Source organism: Marmota flaviventris, chromosome 11 (assembly GCF_047511675.1).
Source record: "Marmota flaviventris isolate mMarFla1 chromosome 11, mMarFla1.hap1, whole genome shotgun sequence".
NCBI classification, from domain to species: Eukaryota; Metazoa; Chordata; class Mammalia; order Rodentia; family Sciuridae; genus Marmota; species Marmota flaviventris.
Genome location: NC_092508.1, coordinates 51,092,852 through 51,116,919, shown reverse-complemented (window position 1 = coordinate 51,116,919; position 24,068 = coordinate 51,092,852). Strand labels below are relative to the sequence as shown.

General features: G+C 35.8%; 1 protein-coding gene and 1 non-coding gene across 2 annotated transcripts in view; one reads left to right on the top strand and one right to left on the bottom strand.

Annotated features, from left to right (window-relative positions):
• The window catches only part of Pde1a (phosphodiesterase 1A), a 256,677-nt gene that overhangs the window by 80,076 nt on the left and 152,533 nt on the right, over window positions 1-24,068 (bottom strand). Inside the window, exons 3-4 of the mRNA XM_071619008.1 lie at window positions 5,703-5,885; window positions 291-357 (exon numbers count right to left, since the gene is read on the bottom strand). Coding sequence (XP_071475109.1) covers window positions 291-357; window positions 5,703-5,885 — 250 coding nt within the window. The remainder of the gene's footprint in view (window positions 1-290; window positions 358-5,702; window positions 5,886-24,068) is intronic.
• Window positions 16,490-16,562, top strand: Trnaa-agc (transfer RNA alanine (anticodon AGC)). The gene has a single exon. It is a non-coding gene; the product is annotated as a tRNA-Ala (tRNA).

The window sequence follows — 24,068 nt, the reverse complement described above, 5'->3', positions numbered from 1 at the left end:
AATTCAAGATCCAATTAAATAAAACATGAAGAAAAGAAAACCACACACACATGCACATACGCATGCATATATGTGCATTGATACAGTTCATTAATGCAAATCAATCCTCATGTAAGTCTACAAAGAGTCATGATCTGGAACACATTACCTTTTGTAAATGGTTAAAATAATTTCTACATTCCGACATGCAGGTTGCAACAAAGGCCTACTCTCATTTTTCTCTCAGCCATTTTAATAAGACTTTTTAAAAATGAATATTTTATAAATGAAAATGATTGAAATTATTTCACCTTTAATGTTACTATGACAGCCGCTGGATATGCCAAACCAACCATGTGATAGGATTTTCTGTACATCCTAAAAAAGACAAAAATAAATGTATTATAAAATTTACTTGCTTCAAGTTTTCATCTCTTCCTTAAATATAATGGAAATGATTACTCCTAATTTGCTTACCTTTTATCATTAGTTACAGATTCCTTTTGTGGCAACAGTGTTAACTATAGGCACCATTTATCTGTCTACAGTGTAATAGAAGTCAACAGCATTTTCTCTACTCACAACTACCCTGTAAAAGTTAATGTGATTTTAGTTTTCATGTAAAGATAGCTTCCCTTGAATTTCATGTAATTAAAAGATGAACTCTTTGCATGAGCAGCTACGCTTTCTAACATACTGCCACATTCACAACAGCACAAGTTCTTATTTTATGTGCATTTATATTCCAAAATTTTTAGAATTGAAACTGAATGTCATGAAAATATTTCCTTTATATATTCTTGCTTTTATTTTCTTACAAAATAGAAATTGCAAGGGGGGAAATATCTATCATTGAAACTAGTCTTGAAATTAGGATTGGGTCCCGGATCCCCTGGTATTGAAGATTAAATACCCAAGAAACACTGAGGCAAGAAAACAAGTTGTTTCTAAAGGATAGATGAGTGGGGGTGGGAACTTGTCTGGAGAGAAAGGGGTCCAGAGCTGGTGCCCAAGGGAGTGGGGGTGTCCTGCCCCTTTTATAGATTTTAGGTTTCCTTTTTGCTCATGCTCCCTCCTCCCATCCCACCTATGCCTACGTGGTGATCAAAAGGGCAAGAAGAGAGCCATCCAGGGGACAGTTACTTATGTTGGAAAATGTGATCCTTTCTCTCCCAGCAAGGTGGTTAGCAACCAGGTGATGAGGAGTGCTATCTACCCATTTCCTTTTCTTTGATAATCAGCTACCTGTCCTTTGCCCTGGTCTCATCATCAAAATTTACACAGGGATTATTTTTGTTGTTGTTGTTGTTGTTGTTAAGGATACACTGGAGGAGATTACATTGACAAAAATTACTTAAGTTTGTTCAAATTTTTATCCAATATTAAAGAAAGATGGTTCAGAAAGATAACCCAATTCTTTCCATTTCCATAATATTATCAATAACAAGAATGTTTTTATTAACCAGTAATTGGTTTGAGTTTTCCTTTTCTGATAAGCAACCAAAATGACATAAACCAGAGCTGGAAGTATACAGTTCAGTGGCAGAGCATTTGCCTATCATGTATGTGTGCAAGGTCCTGGGTTCGATTACCAGTACCAAAAATAGAAGATACCCTAATGTGTCAAAATAGTGATTGACTTTCATTTGGGACCATGAAAGATACATGGCTCTCTACAAATCCCCACTCCCCAAAAAATGCCTGAACAACCACCATAATTCAATTAAATATAATGACATATACACTCAATTTAAGAAACAGTTGTTGAGGAAAACATCATACATTTTTTTTTTTTTTTTTTTTTTTTTTTTTTTTTTTTGTAAAACCACTGTGGAAGATACTAACCTTTTTAATCAATGAACTTTATATTAAAAATCTGGAAGACATGTTACTCAGTTTCTATATACAAATCATCTTTTTTAAAGGTGAAAAATTCCAAGTAATTTATCATCTTTTTCTTTTAAATCTTTACTTCTTGGAAACTCAGAATGAAAATATTTTTGTTTAATTGTCTCTTTAACCTAGATTTTTTTCTTATAAAAATATCTTCTCACTTTATTTCAGACACCTTGTTATTTTGTTTTTGTGTTTCAATTTTACGTTTATTTTAAAAAACTGTAAACTATTTTGGGTGTAGGTATAATAATTAGTCTTACCCATTCTCTCTATTGGAAGATTTAAGAGCAGTTTAAAAATAAAAATACTTATATTAATTACTCCATTGAGATAGCTATAATTATTCTAAATCCTCCAGAGCAAGGAAGGTACAAACCATACCACAAAAGATCTACAAAATAATTACTGCTAATAAGGATCCCTGGTTGTGGGTGTTTTGTTTGTTTTTGTGAGAAACAGTCTTTTCTATCTATTTTTCTAGTCAGTATTTCTAAAAAAAAAAAAAAAAAAACAGGTGCTGGAGAAAAGAAAAGGTGGTCAACAGGGAAAGGTTCAGTGGAAAAACCAATCGGGAATAAGAAATTTTAAGACATTAAGTGATGTGAAATCATGTCAGGGAAAGGAGTATCCCTGCAAAGAGAACATGTGCTTTGAATCAGGAGTTAGCTGCTGACTGGTGGTAAGACTTTTGGAATGCTATTTAATGCCATTTATTTGCAAAAGGATTTGTGTGGGGGCTAAAGGGTATAAATGTCTTTCATAATCTAATAAAGACTCCATACAAGAAATCCTGTATTACTATTACTATAGCTGTTCTCATCAATCTGCTGCCAGTCCCTCTGGTTCCAACCCTTACATCACTCAGAGCTCCCTGGGATCATTGGAAACTCTGGTGCCAGTGAGTTTCTCAGACTGGGAGGAGGATGAGAAATGAGTGTCAGTATACTTTATCACCACGTGAACTATAAAGAAAGACTTATCAATGTACTTTATCACCACATGGAACATAAAGAAAGATTGTCCTTCTAAAGAGACAAACTTCCTCTTTATCATACATTTCTAATTCTATAATCAGGAATAGAATTCTATGATAGAAAATGAGAAATAGAAAATCAGATGGAAATTAAGATGACTTCCCCTGGAATCAGAATGAGCGTGGGAAGAACCTTAATCTGGTTTCCTTGTGCTTTGGTAGATAGGTGATATATCACAAGTTTCTGAAAAAAGGATAATGAATTTCCTGGGATCACAAGTTTCTGAAAAAGAATAATGAATTTCCTGGGATCCTCCAGGTGGTGAAGTCCGATTGAAAATATGATGCATTGATTTTGGAAGTTTTTACTATAATTATAAAATATAATTCAAAACCTTAAAAAAAACCACCCTATCTTATGCCAAACACCGTGTTAAACAGTGGAATATTTAGTGGAAAAATAAGGGAAACATTCTTGCTGCTTTTGTGAGGTTTATATAAGTGGTGAAGAAAGACAAAAAAATAAGAAGCAATATATGATTAGAAACAGTAATAGGTGCCATGAGGTGAATTCCTGGTTGGAGTAGTGTTGGAGGACCAGAATCCAGAGGGATCAGAGAATGATCTGGAAAGACAGAATGGGCCCCATAGGATAGCAGGGAGGATCATTTTTAGCAGAATTCCAAGGAAGGAAAGAGTTTAGGAATGTGCTTGGAATTGAAATCAAGGCTGGTAGAGATGTTTGGACAAGGATGAGGGCAGCAACAGATGAGGCTAGAAAGAGGTGTCTGGTCAAGTGAGGTCCCATTACCAAGTGAAATAGGAAATCATCCAAAGGTTTGTACCTTAAGAGTGACAGAGATAATTTTTATTTTATAACATCACTGTGAGGTGAGTTGTTTGGAGAGCCCAAGAGAGGAAGAGGGAAGCCCAGTTAGAAAGCTACTTCCTGTTTCTGATGGTAGGTTATGGAGGCGTGGATTGGAGATGCCAGAGTAGAGATGAGGAAGTGAGTAGTGAAATCAGGACACATTTAGGTTACTAATTACCAGGACTTGCTGAGGTATTAAATATTGGCAGGGAAGCCTTAGAGGAGAAAGCAACAAAACTTCAAGAAGGAGGCTAATTTTTTAGGATTAAAGAGAAATATTTTTGAAAATTCAAGATAAACATGTTACTAATGGGGATTCAGCAGTGATTAAAAGATATCATTTCTAAATGCTCTCCTCATTAGTTTCCAAGCTGCTTATTGATTTAGTGAGCTTATATATACATTTTGATATTTCTATATGCTATAAAATAAAATTTGTTTTAAGTACCACACACAATGGAAATTTAGCATGTCAATATATTTTACTGAATTTTTCTTAATCTTGTCTTGAATAGAAATGCAAATTCAGTTGGTTTTCATCCACAGTTGGCATTTATTTACAGTTTGCCAACTTCTGCAATTTTTTCTTAAGCAAAGAAGACAAAATATATTTCTTTAGTAAATTAAACATATTCTTTTATCTGTGACACTCTTATTAACTTCCTGAAATTCTATTTAGATATTTTAAATTCGGTGCTCTGGGAAATCAATAACCGTCACATGTATGCATAAGTTGTTTTGAAAAAAACAGGAATATGGTTATGGACATTCTTTTTCCTCATCCCTGCCTATTTGCCTCATACTTCTGGTCCAACCTGGGAGAACTGAAATAAGTTTATGCACTGAAGAGGGTGTTGTTATATCACCAAACTATTCAGAATATTTTTAGGGATCCTTTACCTGAGCTAATTAGGTATGGTTAAAAAATTTGCAAAATAATGAATAATCACTCAGTGATATTCACATTCTGAGATATTAGAAGCTTCAGAGCTGTGGTTATGATACATGGTTAAGTTGCACTGTATTCTCCTTGTATGTACCCTTATTTACATTTTTAAAATTCAATTGTCATTCCCATTGTTACTTTAACACAGAAAAGTTAAAGTTTAGAATGTTTATTGGAGGTGAGATCTAGAAGGAACAAAAGAAAAATGTTTTGTTCTCCCTTAAAGTACATTGACAAAAAAATCTTTGTTCTTCAACTTCATTAGTTTCTCAACTATTAAATTATCTTTTTGTATGTATAATTTATTTATGTGTTAGTCTAAGGGATTTTTGATAACTACTTTTCAATTTTGTTGGGCATTTTTATTTTGGGTCTATTTGTAGTTTTATTTCTGAAACATCTTGTTTCCTAGAAAAAAATAAATAAATTTTGCTCTTAAAAGTTAAAAGCATGTAAAACTGAGTCACATGATGTTGTGTTTCACATGAAAACTTTGGTGATTTGACTCCATGGTGTAGGGGCCACTGAATACCCTGTTTCAGTGACACGAGTGTTGAAAAACTTCTCAAAAGTGAAAATGAGAGAACTTTCTTCTCATGATGGAAAGAGGGGAAGAGGAAGTTCCTTTCTTTTTATGGCAGAAAAAGGCCTGCTTGACTTAGGTAAGTAGGTTGTTACCCAATACAGAATTTTTTAAATGAGCTATTACATTTTATTCAGACAAAATCAATTGTATAATGTGCTATATGTTAGACTAGTTTTTAACAGTTAAGCACAAAAAATCATTTCAGAATGGTCATTCAAAGGGCTTTGCTTTCAGTCTTCATGTCAATTTAGTATAAATAAGAATAATACATCCAAGGCAAAAATATCTAGTTACAGGCAACTTCATCACAAAATTCCTAACCTGTTCATTCAAGTCATGGTTACCGTTTTTCTCAATGAATACAATATAGGTCTCTCATAACTTTGATACAGTGAACATATTCACTGCCTTTTAGATTTTATTTTCTTGAGATACTAATAGTTTTGCTTACCTTTCCACAAAAATTCCAGCTTGAACAGCATGCACAATGCTTCGAAATCTTGGTTTTTCCTCATGTTTCTTTTTCATCATCCCCATTTTCCTTGTAAAAGTAGAAGCCAACCAATCCCGAACTTCCGATGGGACTGAGTCTGACTGAATGTCACTGAGCTCATCTTCTGTATCCAGCAGTCTTCTGCAAAAATGTATGCACAGTAAATGTTAGGAAAAAAATGAAGAAAAGCTAATAACAAGAAAACAAGCATTGCAATGAGACTTAGTAATAGCAAATTATTATCATTAGTCCTTATTATGAACTATTTTAAAAAAGAAAAAAATGTGGGTTAACATTGGGGAAGCTCTTAATTTCTCAAATTCATCACCTTCTAAAGGCAAGAACTAATCGGTGTGAGCAATTGCAGCTCTCCTTACAGTGATGTATAATGATACCCATTAAGAGGCTTAGACTGTTAATATATCATTCCAATAATGAATAAAACTAAGAAAAGATAGGGAAGAAAATTCATAAACAGATGTCTGCTATTAAAAGAAGCAACTGGGTGGAAAGAAAAGAGGGGGGTCAAAACAATAAAAGTTGTCTTATAATTAACAATCTTATATACATAGTATAGAGAGTATGTGCTATTTAAATAAGGCTTTGATGTTTCCAAAATTCATTCACAGGTGTAGATGCCATTTCATCAGTAAGTTCTTCAAATTTTTAGGAAAATGTTAAACTCAGGTATTCTAAAATGTTATTTCTGATATCAACACCACAGATATTTTTAAAATTTCAAAAAATGTTAACTAAAGAAAATCAATGGATTATGGTTATCCCTCAGTATTCTTGGGGAACTGGTTCCAAGAAACACCTTCTCCCTCAATATACCCTGATCTGCTTATCCGTAAGTCCCTTATATAAAATGGTAAAGTATTTTCAAATAACCTAAGTATAGCCTCCTAGATACTTTAAATAATCTCTACATTACTTACAATACCAAATGCAATGTAAATGCCATTTAAATAGTTATATTTTCATTTGTTGCTTAAGAAGTGATGACAAGAAAAAAAAAGTCTATACATGTTCAGTATGGACACAAATTTTTTTTTCTGAGTATTTTGGATGCATGGTTGGTAAAATCCTCAGACGTGGAACTCACAGTAACAGAGGACTGACTGTAGTTTGAAAGCTCATTTTAGGAGACTGAGCCAGTCAAGGTAGAAGAAGCATCTCCAGTTAAGAGCCAACACTGAGTAAAGATCTGATGGGGAACTATGTTCATGAGGCTGTGAGCAGTAGCTGAAACCACTACCCCTCTCACATATGAACTCCAGTTATATAAAGCTGCCTGGCCTGGGTAGTAAGAGCTGTCATGGAAGGAAGAACTAAGGAATCATCCTTATTTTAAGGCTTGTCATCTTCAATAGTCAAGAACTTCCTAAAGATCTGAATTGACAAGAATGTGGACTCTCCATAAAACACAAAAATGGCATTACAGAGCAGTAGAGCTTTGCCTCCAGGAAGAACACAGGCCAGCTCTGCCTGTCATCTGACCTGATTGTTTTCTTGTCAGTGTAAAATTTAATAACTTAGAGCTCTTTTTTGCACACTTTAGCTTTGACCTTTGGGTTCCATTTGCTTTGGTGAATCTCTTTGCAACAGAATAAGGGCTAAGGGTTATGAGCTAATAGAGGGAAGGAAGCCAGAGATGGCAGCATGTGCCAAAGCATCAAGGACACATCACACACCAACAGGGCAGGGACAAAACAAAGGGCAACAGTGACAAGGCCCACCCAACACAGCCAAGTATGGACCAAAGAGAGGATCAGAAGATAATACAAAAGAGTAAATCTTTATGTTCCTTTGAATGACCATGTGCCACTGTCCCCTATACACATATGAAAGACAGTCATCTGCCAACATTTATTTTTGTGGCATTAAGTAGCATGAATGTATTTATGAAATACCTTATGAGAGAATAAGCACAACTTAAGTGATGGAGTTACAAAACTACATGTACATATAGGGGGATAAAAGAGATATAATTGGTATTAAAACTGATTAATACTCACTTTATATTATGTTTAATTTTCTGTCTGTTCTTATGTTTTAATGTTTTTAATTTACCCTTAAAAAGCCGACATTGTAATCCAAAGTAAATTATTTTTTCTGCCTTTTTGCCCATTTGAAACTAGATTCATCAGCCCATTTCAGGAAGATACTCTACTGTGTGACTTAAAATATTCATTACTTTAAAGTTCATTGCATTTCTATTGTCTCTTATGTGGTGATCAAATAAAGCACAGAGCAGGGCAGGTGGGACAGGAACCATTGTGCTGTAGCCCTGTGATGTCACCATGCTCTAGGCATTCTGCTCCTGCCTTCTGTTGTCAGCTCATCTGAGTAGAATGATAGACATGAGGAAATTGTTGCCAATTTCTCTACAGCAAATTTGATGTTAGTGACCTTAAAAATATACACCCTAAAACTCATATCTAAGGCAGATCATCAAACATGAGAAAATTAGTGTGTGAGAACAATAGTCCTCACAGTGTGTGTTACTCAAAAGTCTGGCAACTCTCAGTCCTAGCGCATTGGGTTATTTATTTAGAGAAGAAGAGCATATATGAGATTGCAGGAGAAGAAAGTGGTATGGATTAAGTAGTGGGCATGGAAATGAAAGCAGTGAGTGTGCAAAGAGAGAAGCATAGAATATGCTATTGTATAACTAAAAAGCAAATATTGAAGACTAATAGGCACTTCTGTGATGGTTAAGTTGATGTGTCAACATGGGTAGGTTATGATATCTAGTTCTTTGGTCAAATTCTCATCTAGATGTTAATGTGAAGATATTTTTAAGATGTGATTAATATTTAAATCAGGACTGAGTAAAGCAGATTAATTACCCTCGAAATGTGGGTGAACTTCATCTATAGTTGACGGCCTTAAGAAAAAAGAGGTACCTGGAATAGGAGGGAATTCTGCCTCCAAGACTGCCTTTGGATTCAATACTGCAACATTAACTCCTGCTGAAATTTCCAGCTTGCTGAGATATCTTGCAAATTTCAAGCCCCAATAATCACATGAGCCAATTCCTCAAGTCAATCTCTCTTTCTCCATCACTCATGAACAGTGTGTAGTATAACTACCAGTGTCAATTATAAATCAGACACCAATTGCTTATCTCCATTACTATCTGTTTAAGAGAGCATATAAACCCTATTTCCATTTTTTTTTTCTTTTTTTGGTACCAGGGATTATATCCTCAGACATTTTTTATAGTTTTTATTTTGAGACAGGGTCTCACTAAGTTGCTTAGGCCTTGCTAAGTTGCTGAGGCTGGCTTTGAACTTGCAATCCTCCTGCCTCAACCTTCTGAGCCTGTGGGATAATAGGCAGGAAGCCACCACACCCAGCCCTATTTCCATTTTTAAAATGCAATAAAAATCTTATTTGCAATAAACTACAATGCCTTTTTAGTCATTATGAATCCAAACACCGTTATCTAAATTATCTAAATTATCAGGTTGACAAATTATTGTCAACCTGTGCATTGATTAAAAATTGAAAACTTAGAATGGCCCCCTTCATATGTTTATTTTAAAGAAAAAAGATTAAAAAGAAAAGAACAGGGTGAAATAATTATGAGAGGAAACACTACTTTAGATAAATGGTCAGGGAAGGTGTTAAGATCTGAGGAATGAGAAAGAATTCTATGTTAGATAGTCTGAGAGAAGGACATTCCAGGAGAAGGAAAATGCAAAGGCCCCAGTCAGAATCAGTACTGAGCTGCTTAAGGAACAGAAAGGAGGCCAAAGGTGACTGGAGTATACTAAGCCAGAAGAAAGGAGATCATGGCAGGGGTCAAACATAGATAAAGTCAGCTAAAATCAAGCCCTTGAAGAATTTTTGCCAGATTTGCAAGGGAACGTCTGTAACGCCTTAAACAGGCTGTGATGTGATTTATGTTTCTAAGAGGCCGTTGTGGATGCTGTGGGGAAAATAGAATGACTTGTAAAAATGATGTTTTGAGCTCACGAAGAGTTACAGTTAACTGAGCACAATACATAAGTGCTCTTTCATTTTCTAAGTTCATTACCTTTCTAGGCCTTAATTGGTAGTGAATATTAGGCATCATTTTTCCTATACTCATTATGCCTTTTCACCATGAGTCAAAGTCCTAATGGTATTTTATTACTGTTGTTGCATTTTTTTTTCCTGTTCTATTTGTTTGTTTCTCTTCTTCAGGGAAATAGGTTATGTCTATCAGGGGTCTCTTTCATCTAGTTTCCATATCTATTATTTTCCCACTATACCTTTTTGTTTGTTTGTTTTTTAGAGTAATATTGTCTTTCCTCTTGTCCTGTTTTTTACCTCTCTTCCTACTGGATAGATCTTACAAACAAAAACTAAACAAAGAAACCATGAAACTCAATAAAACAATCATTTATTTAGACTTAATAGACATATATAGAATATTCCATCTCAGCAGCACATGGACCCTTCTTCAAAATAGACCATATGTTATGTCACAAAGCAAGTCTTAGCAAATACAAAAAAAAAAAAAATAGAGATAATACCCTACATTCTATCTGTCCATAATGGAATGAAATTAGAAATCAATAATAAAATAAAAAATAGAAGCTACTCCAACACCTGGAGACTAAATAATAAGCTATTGAATGATGCATAGATAACAGAAGACATCAGGGAGAAGTTAAAAAAAATTCTGAGAGGTAAATCAGGACTCAGATACAACTTATCAAAAATCTCTGGGACACTAGGAAGCAGTGCTAAGAGGAAAGTTCACTGCATTAAGCTCATTCATTAAACGAAGAAAAAGTCAGTAAACGACCTGACATTACATCTAAAAAGCCCTAGAAAAAGAAGAACAAATCAACACTGAAGGTAATAGAAGACAGAAAATAATTAAAATCAGGGCAGAAATCAATGAAATTGAAACAAAAGAAACAATCCAAAAAATTGACAAAACAAAAAGCTAGTTTTATGAAAAAAATAAATAAAATTAACAAACCCTTAACCACCCTAAGGAAAAGAAGGAGAAAGAAAACTCAAATTACTAAAATTCATGATTAAAAAGAAAATATCATGACAGACACTATTGAAATACAGAAGACAATTAGGAACTATTTTGAAAATTTATACTCATTTACATTTAAAGTGTTTCATTTGTAAAGCACTTTGCTTTCCTAAATTTGTAGCTTAAAGAGTGGCTTTCTTTCTCTGCTGAAGAGTCTTCCTTTTCCCTTGCTTACTGGGCTATGCATACCCACCTTTTTAAAATTTTTCCTCCTTGTATTACATTATTTATTTCTTGGTATTAATTTTGTTAATTTTTTTTTTTTTTTGGTACAGAAATGGTCATTTCATTGTTCTTAAATTTACAGTGAGCATTTGGAAATACCTTTATTCTTCTGCCATGGTTCTTTGTTCATGGTTTTCCGATTCTTTTTCACTTTGATTTTATAGAATTTTTGTATGGATTCTGTGTTGGTACATTTTCAATTTATTTTTAAAAATTTATTATTGCTTATCTTAGGGTAAGCAATATTTTTTACTGAATCAAAAGTCTGAAGGGAAGGACTGGGAAAACACATACAGCAGACAAGAAGGAAACCTGGGTGTGTCAGGATGTGGGTCATGGTGTACTAGAAGTCTTTTTCTTTCTCTTCGGCTGGCAAAAAATGGGTAGCCACAAGTGTGCTCCTCAAAGATCCTTCTCTGTTCTATAGCACAGTTGCAAAATGGCCTCTAAGTATCTCCAACCATTTATGCACCCACCTCTGCTACTCTGGTATGTGAAATTGGGCAAGTCTTTATAGCCAGCCAACTGTGACCTTTTTATTCTGGACAAGGAGTTTCTTATTTTGTTTTTGTTTTTGTTTTTCTTTCAGAATGAGTGTTATTCTCTAAAGAACTCTGTGTTCTGCTCTTCCTGAGAACCACAATCTTGGGCACTTTCTTTATTAAAAAAAATTCATAGTTTTTTTTTTTTTTTTTTTTTTTAGAGCAGATTCGGGTTCACAAAAAAATAATGAATTGAAAATTCAGAGTTCTCATCTATCTCAGGTCCACCCCCACCTCCACAATTTTCTCTATTTGGGGCCTATTGTGTTTTGGTGGTGCATTTGTTTTAATTGATTAGCCAATATTTATATATGATTGTCAATTAAAATCAATACTTTCCATTAAGGCTCACTGTGTTGTACATTCTGTGGGTTTCGACAAATATATAATGAAGTATCTACCATTATAATATCAAACAGGATAATTTCACTACCCTAAAAAATGCCCTCTGTTCCCTGTATTCCTTACTCCTTCTAGCCCCTTTTTCCATGTCCCTGGAAACCACTGATCTCTTCACTGTCTACATAGTTTTTCTTTTCTCAGTTTGTCGTATACCTGGAATCATCATATGGTAAAAAACTACACCTTTGTCAATTGGCTTATCACTTAGGAATATGCATTCAAGTTTTTTCCATGTCTTTTTTATGGCTTGATAATTCATTTCTTTTTATTGCTGCACAAGAACTAGTTTTTATAATATGGATAAACTACATTTTAAAAAATGTTTTCTAGTATTGAAGGTCATCTCACTGGCTTCCAAGTTTCGGCAATTGTGAATAAAACTACAAACATTCACAGCAGATTTTTCACTTCATTTGAGTAAATACAAAGGAACACAATAGCTTTGCTTAGTTTTATAAAATTCTGCCAAATCTGTCTTCCAAAGAGGCTGTACCATCTCGCATCCCCACCAGCAACAAGAATCAGTGGTGAAGCCAACTGCATCTCTTGCCTGGCCTGCTGCAGTGTCTCCTAACTGGCCTCCTAGCTCTTTCTTCTGACATAGTTCAGTCTCATGTTCCCTCCATAGCCAGAAGGATTTTTTTTTTCCTTTTTTGGGGTACTGGGGATTGAATCCAAGGGCACCTAACCACTGAGCCACATACCCAGCCCTTTTCATTTTTATTTTGAGATGGGGTCTTGCTAAGTTGATTGAGGTCTTACTAAATTGCTAAGGCTGGATTTGACCTTGAGCTTCTCTTGCCTCAGCTTCCCGAGTTGCTGAAATTACAGGTGTGTGCCATCACACTAAAGGTTTAAGATAGATCATGTCAATGTCTACTTCATAAAGTCCTACATACGTCATCTCAAGTAAAGTCTCCAATTTCATCTCATAACTAGTTCCCTGTTGGTCATTTTTTTCCCATCAACTCTGACCTCCTTGGTGTAGGCAAAGCTGCCAAGTTTGCTTCTGTTTCTGGGTCTTTGCACTCTCTTTTCTTTCTGCTCAAGATTCTGGTATGAGTCATTTCCTCACTGGATTTGGGTGGAGAGGGCTTCCCTGGTCATCTATCAAACCACCATGGTAAGCACCTTAATTCCATCTCTTTGTCCTGCTGTCAGCACTTTCACTACTTGATGTCATACCATGTGTCCTGGTTTGTTTATTCATTTAGTGATCACAGTCTGTGAACTAGACTATAAAGACCTTGGGAGCAGAGAGCTGGTCTGTTTTTGTGCACTGTTATATTGTCCACATTCAAAATAGTGCAAGGCACAGAGCACACAATGGTTATATTCCCATCAAATAACTAGAAAATATCTAGAAATATTTATCCTCAACTATGATAGGTGATTACCCTTTGGGGAGTGGCGTGAGAATGGAAATGGTAGAAGTTTTAGTCTGGAGTCTTGTGTCATTTGATTTACAAGAAGCAGTTAAGGGAGAAATTTATGTTGTCACCTTTCTCAGTGCTGCTAGGTTAATTTCTCCTTGAATAGTAACTGTATAATCTTTTTTAAAAAACAAGTTGTAGAGGGAGATACATATAGGTAGATGCTCATTGATTTACGGTAGAGTAAACATCAACTCATTGTAAGTTGAAAATATCCTAAATTGGAAATGCATTTAATCTACCAAATATTCTAACTTAGCCAGAGTATCAGTTTTTCACTCTTGTGAGTATATGACTGACTGGGAGCTGCAGCTTATTGCTGCTGCCCAGGCTTCATGTACTGCACATCATTAGCCAAGGAGAAGATCAAAATTCAAGATTAGAAGCATAGAGTCTACTGAAAGCTTATTTGCTTCCCATACATTTTATGTGGAAAAGGATTTGTTTTACAATATTTTTCATTAAGGAATTTTAAAATAATTGCATTATTTTTGTGCTGCTAGCCAAGGAATCCAGTATTTCTGTCAAATACTTTTATGCTCATTTATCAAATAGAGTATGCTAAGAAATGCCTAATGAACATATTAATAAGTGGTAGCAGACTCAAGATCATTATTCCAGTTTGGAGATTTAAAAAAAAGTTTGAAAGATGGATAACATCTAAATTGAAACAATTTTTAAAAACTAAATTGATACACTTAATGGCACACCTTTCTCCCCTCCATCTTTCTCTTATTTTGTGTTCTCTCTCTCTGGCACCTGCTTTGTACTCTGTCTTCCTATTTCTTAGCATCACATGGGCCCTTCAAGTATCCTTTGATCAAGCTGCACAGGGCAGGAAAGAGAACTAGAATGTAATGTGGACATTTTATAGACAGAATTATCATCTGCAATTTTTCCTGTACAATTGTTTAAGATGAGTTGAAATATTGGGATATTTACATAAGATGATGCCACTGAAATATCTAAGACTATTTTGTCTTCATTTTATCTCTGGGATTTATGTAAGTAAGTTGATAAAATGGGACCTCAAATGTTATAATTAATTTTGCTTTTCAAATATCCAACAGTTTGATTGCTCTTCATTCTATTGTTAGAAGGCAGAGTGAGCATAATTCTTTACCCCTAGGAAATGGAGACTGTGTTTAAGAAAACATGAAAACAGAATCACTGATGGATTTTCCTAGGAATTCTTACAGTGCATGATGTAGAAAGAAATGATAAAAAGTATATACATAAAATGTATCACTGTTGATCTCTGAAAAAAATGCTTTCTCTATTTTTCTCAATCCCAATGGAGTCAATAAAGCATAATTGAGAGGTTCCTAGAGCAGGCTGTGTGTTGAAGGGGGACCAGAGCACTGTGAAAACTGGCTCCACATCTGATCAGTGATCAACTGATCCTTAGGAGCTATTTATATTCCAAAATTTTTCTTGAAATCAGATGACATATCTCCCAAAGGGCTTATATTTTGAACTAGAAAGCTTGCAGGGAAAGGGAAGTAAAGGAGGAGGCGGCCACGGAAGGAGAGGTCATGGGATTTTGACTCTTACAATTCGGTGTCAGTGAAAATATTTCTGTCTACAGTGGACTCTTGGAAAATAGTTACACCCAAGCAGCCACACAGTTATTCCAGGCAATTAGTGTCCACAATTTTACTTATTATCAAGTTTCAAGTGCTAGATATGATTAGGAGAAACTGACTTCTCTAGTTCAAAATTTTCTTTTTCGGTCATATTATTCATATAAAGGATACATTTAAATAAGCTAATTCAGTTCCATTTGATGGACCCAGGGTAGAGCATATTTCTTCCAAATACTTCACAATTAATATTTTAAAGTTGTTATCGGGTGAATAAGCTACTACATACCCTATCCTACCTTTAAATAAGTTTCATAAAAGGCTAATACATTGGGTTTGAATTAGAAGTTCTCAACTCCTTGGATGATAGGGTTAGGCCAGCTGGTTTTGGTTATCCTACTGCACCCGTCTACATCTCAGGCCCTCACTTTATAGCACTCACACAGAAGCAGGTGGCCACCACAGCCTCCACGTGCATTTTCCATCAATCTGCCTAGTCTTCCAAGTAGCTGCATTCTGACTGCTCTTTGGGATGCTGAAATGCAAACAGTAGTACCCAGGACCTCTTCAAAGAAAGACCTAAGAAGGAAGCTCACTTAGACTTAGGAGCCTGGCTTAAAGACCTTTAAATAGGCAATTCCAGGTACCCAGTGTACAAAATATGGTAGAGGAGCACCTTGAACAGGGCAGGAAATTTCAAGATCCTGTTAACTAGAAGGGGAGAAGGACATCGGTTTTAGGTTGCTGATTTTGGAGCCCTATCTACCTCTGGGAGGAATGCACCAAAACAGGGCCATTGTTGGGCATCCTGAGTAGGGTTGTGCAGTTCAGGGAAGCATCACTACTGACCCAGGGTTAAGGCTGAAACTGAACTTGTATACTGCAAGCAGCCTCCTTGTGGAGCCTCTCCAACATAGCTGGGGGAATTGAAAGGTTTGTCTGTCTGCAGTATGAAAGATGAAAGATTTTTTGCAAAAGTGATTCCCTCACAGGGGAATCCATTGTTATTTCTTTTATTAATGTATCTGTGTTCTGAGCTGTACCCAAAAAGAGAAAAAAACACCCTACGATAATACCAGCACTTCAACCAGGCTTCAAATGATCTGAGGACATATACGGATAATGACCCCAGCTAACTTTATTACTTATACCATGAAGCAGGAAAGGAGGCAAACTTTCACTCATTTAATGTCATAAGCACCATGAGGAAGATGTAAATATTAATTATCATTACATCTATTTTACTGATAAGTAATTCGAGGTTCAGCCACTTAAATGATTTGCTCACAGGAGAAGCCATATTGGATTTTTGAGCTGATGTCTGTCTGATTTTGGAGTCTGGAGCTGTAACTGAGGGGTTTTGCACCTCAAATGCATGTTTTTTCTACAAATTATCCAGGCTACCTTCATGTTCAGTCGATAATGATACCAACAATTATTATTCTCTGTCTCATTTCTCCCTGGAAATTCAGAGTTATAAATAATTAATTTTTAAAAATCACAGTGGAGGGGCTGGGGTTGTGGCTCAGTGGTAGAGCTCTTGCCTAGCATGCATGAGGCACTGGGTTCAAACCCCAGCACCACATAAAAATAAACAAATAAAATAAATGTATAAAAAAATCATAGTGGAGTTTTGTTCAACGGGGAATTTTGGAAGAGGGAAGTTTAGATTTATTTCCAAAGCTGATATTTCAATCATATTCTCACAGAGAAATATATCTGCTGGCAAAATTTCAGGGTACTTTGAAGTACAATAAATTTAATGTATAAAAGAGAGAATACATTTGAAATGCCATATCTGTTATCAGTAATGTACTTCCTGAATGTGAAGCACATTAAAATATATTCTACCAGGCCACCACCAAAGCATGTTTATTTATCATTTATTCCCTTTCTTGTTTCAAAAACGGTTTAAGATGGCAGACTTACAAATTTATTTTAATAACTTTATTTTTTAAAGAAGTTTCTTTCCTTTTTCTGTCAATTTGATAAATCTGATCAATGTTTTCTCTGGTTTTGTTTTATTTATTTATTTTTAATGTGGATTACCATTGCATAAGAGAGACTGTGGAGACTGCACACAGACCTGTAAGAGGTGACTGTACCGCAGAACAAAGGACAGGACCAGCCTCCCCTGTCCCCAAAACTTGCTGTGAGGCACAGCTAATCTCCAATATAGTAGCCCTTGCTCAATATCCCTGTTCATGATAGAATTTTCTGAAGGGTAGGGAAGACATTTCAGCCCAATATCATCTTTTACACCACTTGGGGAAATACTGAGCCACACTCATGATAACGCATTAAATTTGTAACCATCAAAGTTCTAATGTTCTCTCTGTATCTCTCCTTTGTAGCCTCATTGTGACATCTTCTAGAAGAGTATTCTCCAAGTGTGTCCCTGGGACCTTGTTAGAAATGGAAATTCAAGGGCATCAATGAAGATATACTGAATCAGAAATTCTGAGAGTGGAGCCCAGCACACTGTTTTATCAAGCCTTCTAGGTGATTCTGATGAACACTATCATTTGAGAACAGCCCTGTTTCTCCATTCACAGCTTGACAATTAATAAAATCTCTCTGCTCAGAAAATATGATTTAATTCTCTTCTATGATGTTAACATAGCGGCACTACTTATTTCATGTGTCCATTATTTTACTGTGAGTGAGGACAGTTTTGGTGAATGACATGGGAATAGACACGTGGAAGAATACCTGTGAAAGCATCTTCATTGAAGAATCTTTTATATTGATATTGACAAATAGGAATTATCTATATGACACTTGATTTCAAAATACAAAAGTCAATTTCTCACTGTGCAGGTGTGAAAAATGAGTGCCAGAAAGCCATGAAATATCTTCCAAAGGCAGAAACATGAGGGAAGATAAGGAATATCTTTCTTTTTAGGCCCATGAGGCCAAACTAGTAGAGATGATAATGGCAAGGAGTTAACAGTAGCTAAAGAGAATAGTAAAATAAGTATCAGTGTATATGAAGAATATTTCATAAATATTTATTGAATAAATGTATAAAAGTATAAAATAGGCAGAATCTCCAGTCTTATATATTTTTAAAATATTAAGATATTTGCAGTAGTTAGGTATTAAATTAGTAGCTAGGTATTTATTCCAGATGAGGAATAATGCCACTTTTGTTTGTTTCTTTTGATGCAACTGTTACATATGTTAACATTTTCCATCAGGTTCTGCTTCATTCTGAAAAGATGACATCAAAAAATAATTTTTAAAAATATTCCTGTTACCCTATGCCCCTATGTCTATATATTGAGCATGATTTCATTCACCAATTCAAGTTATATATGACTATATATGACACACCATTACCTGAAGGATAAGAAGAGCCCTACTCTTGCTTTTGAGTTTCAAAATCTAGGTCTAATTAAAAGAGGAAAGGCCCAGGCAAAGAAAACATCAGACTATGAATCAGTCAAAGCAAAGTTTCCAACCTAGTGATCATCCAGAGATTCCCTAGGTTAATGAAAAGAGGTCAGAAAGGGAAGCAGGAGAAATCGAGGAAGGGACACTGAATCCTGTCTGACCTCCAAACCAAAAAAACCATGAGGAGGGCAATAACACATCCAAATAAATTTCCAGGAAGGGAGCTGAGAGCCCTATCCCACTCCTAGGTGGACCTGTAGGACAGCAGGATGCCAGTGAAAAACTGACTGGTGGTCTAGACAGAGGCCGGAGACAGCCTCACACATAGGGCTGACTCAGATGAGACTAATGGGGAGATGAGAGAAAAGATGGAGGGCTGACAGAGGCAGCACATATCTTGGAACTAGGCTTGCTGATGGAATGTGGAAAAGAATGAGGAAATTCTCTTTCACCTAATGAGAAACAAACCTTAGGTATCTGATTTCCAGTACTTGATACTTGCTCAAGTACCATTGGTGTTATTTGGCTGTGCCATGGGGTCAATGTGGTTTGTGGGCTACCTTGGAAATCTAATCAACTTCTTACCTTGTTTTATGAAAAAAATAAATTATGAATTTTAAGTGGCTATTTTAGAAACCAAACATTTGTGTACTGATTTATTATTAGGATAAACTGACTCCCTGGAGCAATTAGAAATTAAGAACATGGGTTTGAAGGGTTTGGAACAAGGCAGACCTACATGGCCAGAAGAATGCTTTCAATGACAAATGACACTAAACCTAAGTCAAAGTGGCTTAACAGAGAAATTCTGTTATTTTCCTTAAGAAAAAAATCTAAAGGTAGATTGACTTCAGTAAGGGAATTTTAAAATCAGCAGTCCAACAACATTTTCAAGGACTCAGGTTTCCTTCATCTTTCTGCATCATCAAGCTTAATATTAGGTTTGGCTTTATGCTTTTAGCAAGATGGCTATATCAATTTCAAGCATCATACTCTCACAAACAACATCCTTTTCTATGGAGAAGAAACCTTCTGGCAATAACCCTATCAGTCTTTCCTGGAGACAATTCTAATTGTCCAAATTGTATCACATGTGAATGTCTAAACTCACTGGCTGGGAAACTCGAGACTGGTAACTGGTTTAAATCAATTAGTATTCACCCATCCTGAGTCTGGTGCTGAGGTTGGACTCTCAAAAGAAGATAGATTTTTTTTCATTTTTTTTTAAGAGTAGGTTTTGTTGACAATGAAGAAAACAAAAATGAATGTTGGGCATATTGCATTTGAATTTGAACTTGTCTTGGACATTTAATAATTACATGATCCTAAGCAAGTTACTTTCTTTCTTTATGCCTTGCATTTATTAACTTTACAGTTATGAATATCTCATTCATAGACTTTTTTGAGAATTACATGCAGTAATATTGGCAAATTGCATAATATGTTGCCTTAGATATAACTATCAAACAATTTTCATTGTTAATGTCACCATAGAAAAGAATAGTATTTAAAATAACATTTTTCAAATCCAGAAAACATTCATTTATATTTTACTGACTCAAAAATATCACAATAGTGAGATTAATATATGGATTTTTTTGTCCTTAATGAGATTTTTCTGAAATTTTGTAGGAAATAACATACCACATATAGACAGAACATATAAACCCAATCAAAAGTAATGTGACTTTTCCTAAGCCTGGTTTCCTACTCCATCTACAGGGTGAGAAGAGCCTATACACACAGCACTCCAAACAGCAGTCCCTCCCCACAACTAACACCACAAGCATAGAATTTGTAAAATTTATAATTTGCTTTTTTAAGGATTCACTGAGTTCCAGCAATGTCTTAGCACATTTCTCTCAAACTGATTTTCTTAGGGGCTTCTCCAAGTAAAAACAATCTAAAAAATATAAGAGCCCATATTTTAAATGCTCCTCCAATAAGCAAATAATAAGCAGCTTTCCCTTGCCAACCTCCTGGTGGCCAGGATAGTTCAGTCTGAGCAAGGGACTTTCAACCACAGGAAAGACTATAGGACTGCAGAACAGAAAGGGCTTGAGATTTCATCTTCCATGTTAGAAAAGCAATGACTAGAGAGAAAAGAAAAATCTTTTGCCTAGAAGCTAATTAGGATCAGGAATGAAGCCAGGCAGGAGCTGCTGACCTGCCAGTCAAGGGCTTTTCTCAACATGCCCCACAAATCCTGATCCAGGCCTCCTTGTTTGTACTGACATAAACATTTGATTTTCACAGTAAAAAGGACATAGTTGTTGTTTTTGAGGAAAGCTCTCTCCTCCATTCTCAATGTGTAGGCAAGTGATTTAAATAGAACTGACCTCATATGTGTCTCATGGGATGCTTGACTCCTGAACTCGTGTATCCAGTTCTCCAGGACACAATGATTGTTTGAAGGATAAGCATATTACCTAACTAGAGGCAATGAAACCTAAGAATATGTCTGTTGGATCCTGTGGGAAAGAAAACCTTTCTATTCCTGCTGGATTTGACAGGTTGAGGGTATGAAGCTTGGAAATATTGCCACCACCTTCCTATAATTCAAAGCATCAGAGGAGAACCGTCCAGAGCAAGCAAAACAGAAAGGTTGATCTGTTGACATCATCTGTGCCCTGAATCAACCAATGTTTATAGGCAGCAGTAAGAACCACTAAATTAATCATTCAGTTGAAGCTGGCTTGGTTCCGTTTCCAATCATTTAAAATTGAAATATTCCTAAAGACTGTTCATTAATGCAGTTCTTCTCCATTTTCTCTTTCATACTCTGACTCTAAATGTCAAAGGAGCATGCCTGAGTTAATGCCATCATGATGGGCAGGTTGTAGTGACTACATACAATGAGTTCATTCTCCATTTCACATGGATCTCTGAGTTTTGCAACCCATTGCTCATACAGTAGCACTTTTACATGCTGAGAAGTGAAACACTAACTGACCTTTCCTATTTTGGGTGCTACCTGTGTTTGTTATTTAAAGACCCTTGGCTGAGCACTAGTTAGCACCATCTTCATCTGTATTTCCTACCTATGACCATTTTTCATTTTCCTAAGTAGCTTCCCAAGGATACTTTTATCTAATCTATGAACTTTTTCCCCCTTTTTATTCTAGATTTTTTTAAACTTTGTTTCTAGGCTGCAGATTGCAGCCTTTCATTCTACAACCAACATGAAGCACAATAAGAAAAGACTTCTTTGAGCATCTGTCCCTATTAATAGATTGCTCTATTTCTGCTCTTTAGTCTACTAGTAAATTCTTGAAAACTCATCAATACTAATTACTTCACAAAGATATTCCCCACTTATTTCTTAAACTACCATAATATGGCAAGTAGCTTTTTTCTCTTTACTGAAACTACACTTTACAGGCATCAGTAATTTCCTCATACATACATTGGTCCTCATTGTGGCATTTGATTTACCCTTTTTAGTGTCCCAGCTCTCTGCTAACTTGCCACTCTGCATTCTTTAGATATGCCACCTGCTTCTGTATCCATTCTAAGTCTCACTTTTGATAGCTCCATGCCTGCCCTTATGTACTTGTCTCCTCCTGAACCCTCTGCCTGTCCTTGACTGCCCTCCCACTCCGCATCTCACCCTGGACTTCAGTTGCTAATGTAACACTAACTCCTTTCCATAAGGAACTCCAAGAATTTTTAAAAATCTCAATGGTTATAAGAGAGAAAATATGACATTTGAAAAGTCAAAAAATTATCATACTCTACAGAGATATATTTTACCTTTGTGCAGACTGCTTTTGTTTTTATGATAAAGTAAAGGTTTTGCTCTGGCATATATAATAGAAAATAAGATTCCAAAAACTAAACATCCTTGAACAGTAATATGCAAGCTCATCTATACTGTGAACACAGTTGATCACTGAAGATTCTGTATCCTTTAGAAAACTGTCATTGGTTTTCTAAATATGAATTTAAATTGCATATTCCATTAGCACAACTATTGGTCCTGGGAGATGAATGTCCAACTCGACATTAATTTTGATTGTTCCCTTTCTTTATCTGGGACTTGGACCTTGAGAAGCTGAACTTAGAATAGGAAAACATGTTGAAAGGACTTCCACAGGAAATAGTACTGGTTTCTGTGAGAGGTGAGAGGTGCATCAGACTTTAGGGAATGCTGAGGGATGGGTGATAGAAAATCTATGTGCAAGGGTTTGAGTAGTGGGTTCTGAAAGCCTCTACAGTAGGTGTTACAGAACTTGCAACTGTTTTTAGCTTCAATTTGGGAAACTGGAGGAAAGGCTTCAGCTAATTTTTAGGAGCTGTCTATAGATAGATGGAATTTGGAAGGAAAGAAGGGACCTGCACAGGTACAGTTCAGTAGCTGGAGCAAGAGCTGGCAGCAGAGGAAAGTGACGGGACAGATTGGTGAAATAAGTAAAGCTTCACTAGACATTCTCAAAATTTTTAGGATTTTGAGATATGATATGATGTCAACATATCTGAATTGCAAAGGAACTGCAAATATTAAAGATTAGTAACAAAGTAAAGACATTAAAAAAATCTGAGGGGTTGGGGATTTAGCTCAGTGGCAGAGCACTTGCCTAGCATGTACAAGGTCCTAAAAAAAAGTGAGAATCCTAGGTTATAATTCCCAATTTATATCTCTCATTGGCATTCTGTTTCTGAGCTTCAGTCCCCATGTATCTAGCATGTTCCAGACATTTTTCATCTAAAGTCCTCTTGTCAGAAGCCATATATTTAATAATGGATAGGGAGAGCTTTGCCAGACAGCAAATTCATTCACACTAAGAAATACCTGCAAGTGTAGTCATGACTCCAAATCCTTATTCCATGTTACTCCCTCTGTTCTGCTGGGTGTTTTCATGTAAAATTTGTCAATGTGCTTCTGTCTGTCTGTTTCTCTCTCTCTCTCTCTCTCTCTCTCTCTCTCTCTCTCTCTCTCTCTCTCTCAACCTTGTTGTTTTTTGACATAATTGGCCCTTATGCCACAGGTACTCAATAAATATTTGGTGAATGAGTGGAGGTTCCTGGGTAAGTCCCTAAACTCAATGATTCCAATATTCTTCGCCTCCAAGATGCCCTGAAGCTCACTTAATAACTTTTGCAGTAGTGATTAACATCAACTCATTCTCATTTGAGATAATCTATCCCCAGATTAAGGACCCTTATATTTACTAAGACACACTAGTTGATTGAGGGTGTTTTATAAGAATGTGTATCTCTGCATTAAAGTTCTTTTCCATTATTTTATGCTTTGCTTTCACTCCCTGGCAACTAGAGCCCAACTGAATTCATTTTCCCAAGATCAAAAAACTATCCTACTCCTCGGTTTATACCCAGAAGACTTAAAAACAACATACTACAGTGACACAGCCACATCAATGTTTATAGCAGCACAGTTCACAATAGTTAAACTGTGGAACCAACCTAGATGCCCTTCAGTAGATGAAAGGATAAAGAAACTATGGTATTTCTACACAATGGAATATTATTCAGCATAAAAGAGAATAAAATCATGGCATTTGAAGGTAAATGGATGGAGTTGGAGAATATAATACTAAGTGAAATAAGCCAATCCCCCCAAAACAAAGGCCACATGTGGATGATATGTGGATGCTGATGCATAATGGGGGTAGGCAGGAGCATGGAAGGAATGGAGGAACTTTGGATAGGGCAAAGGAGAGGGAGGGAAAAGGAGG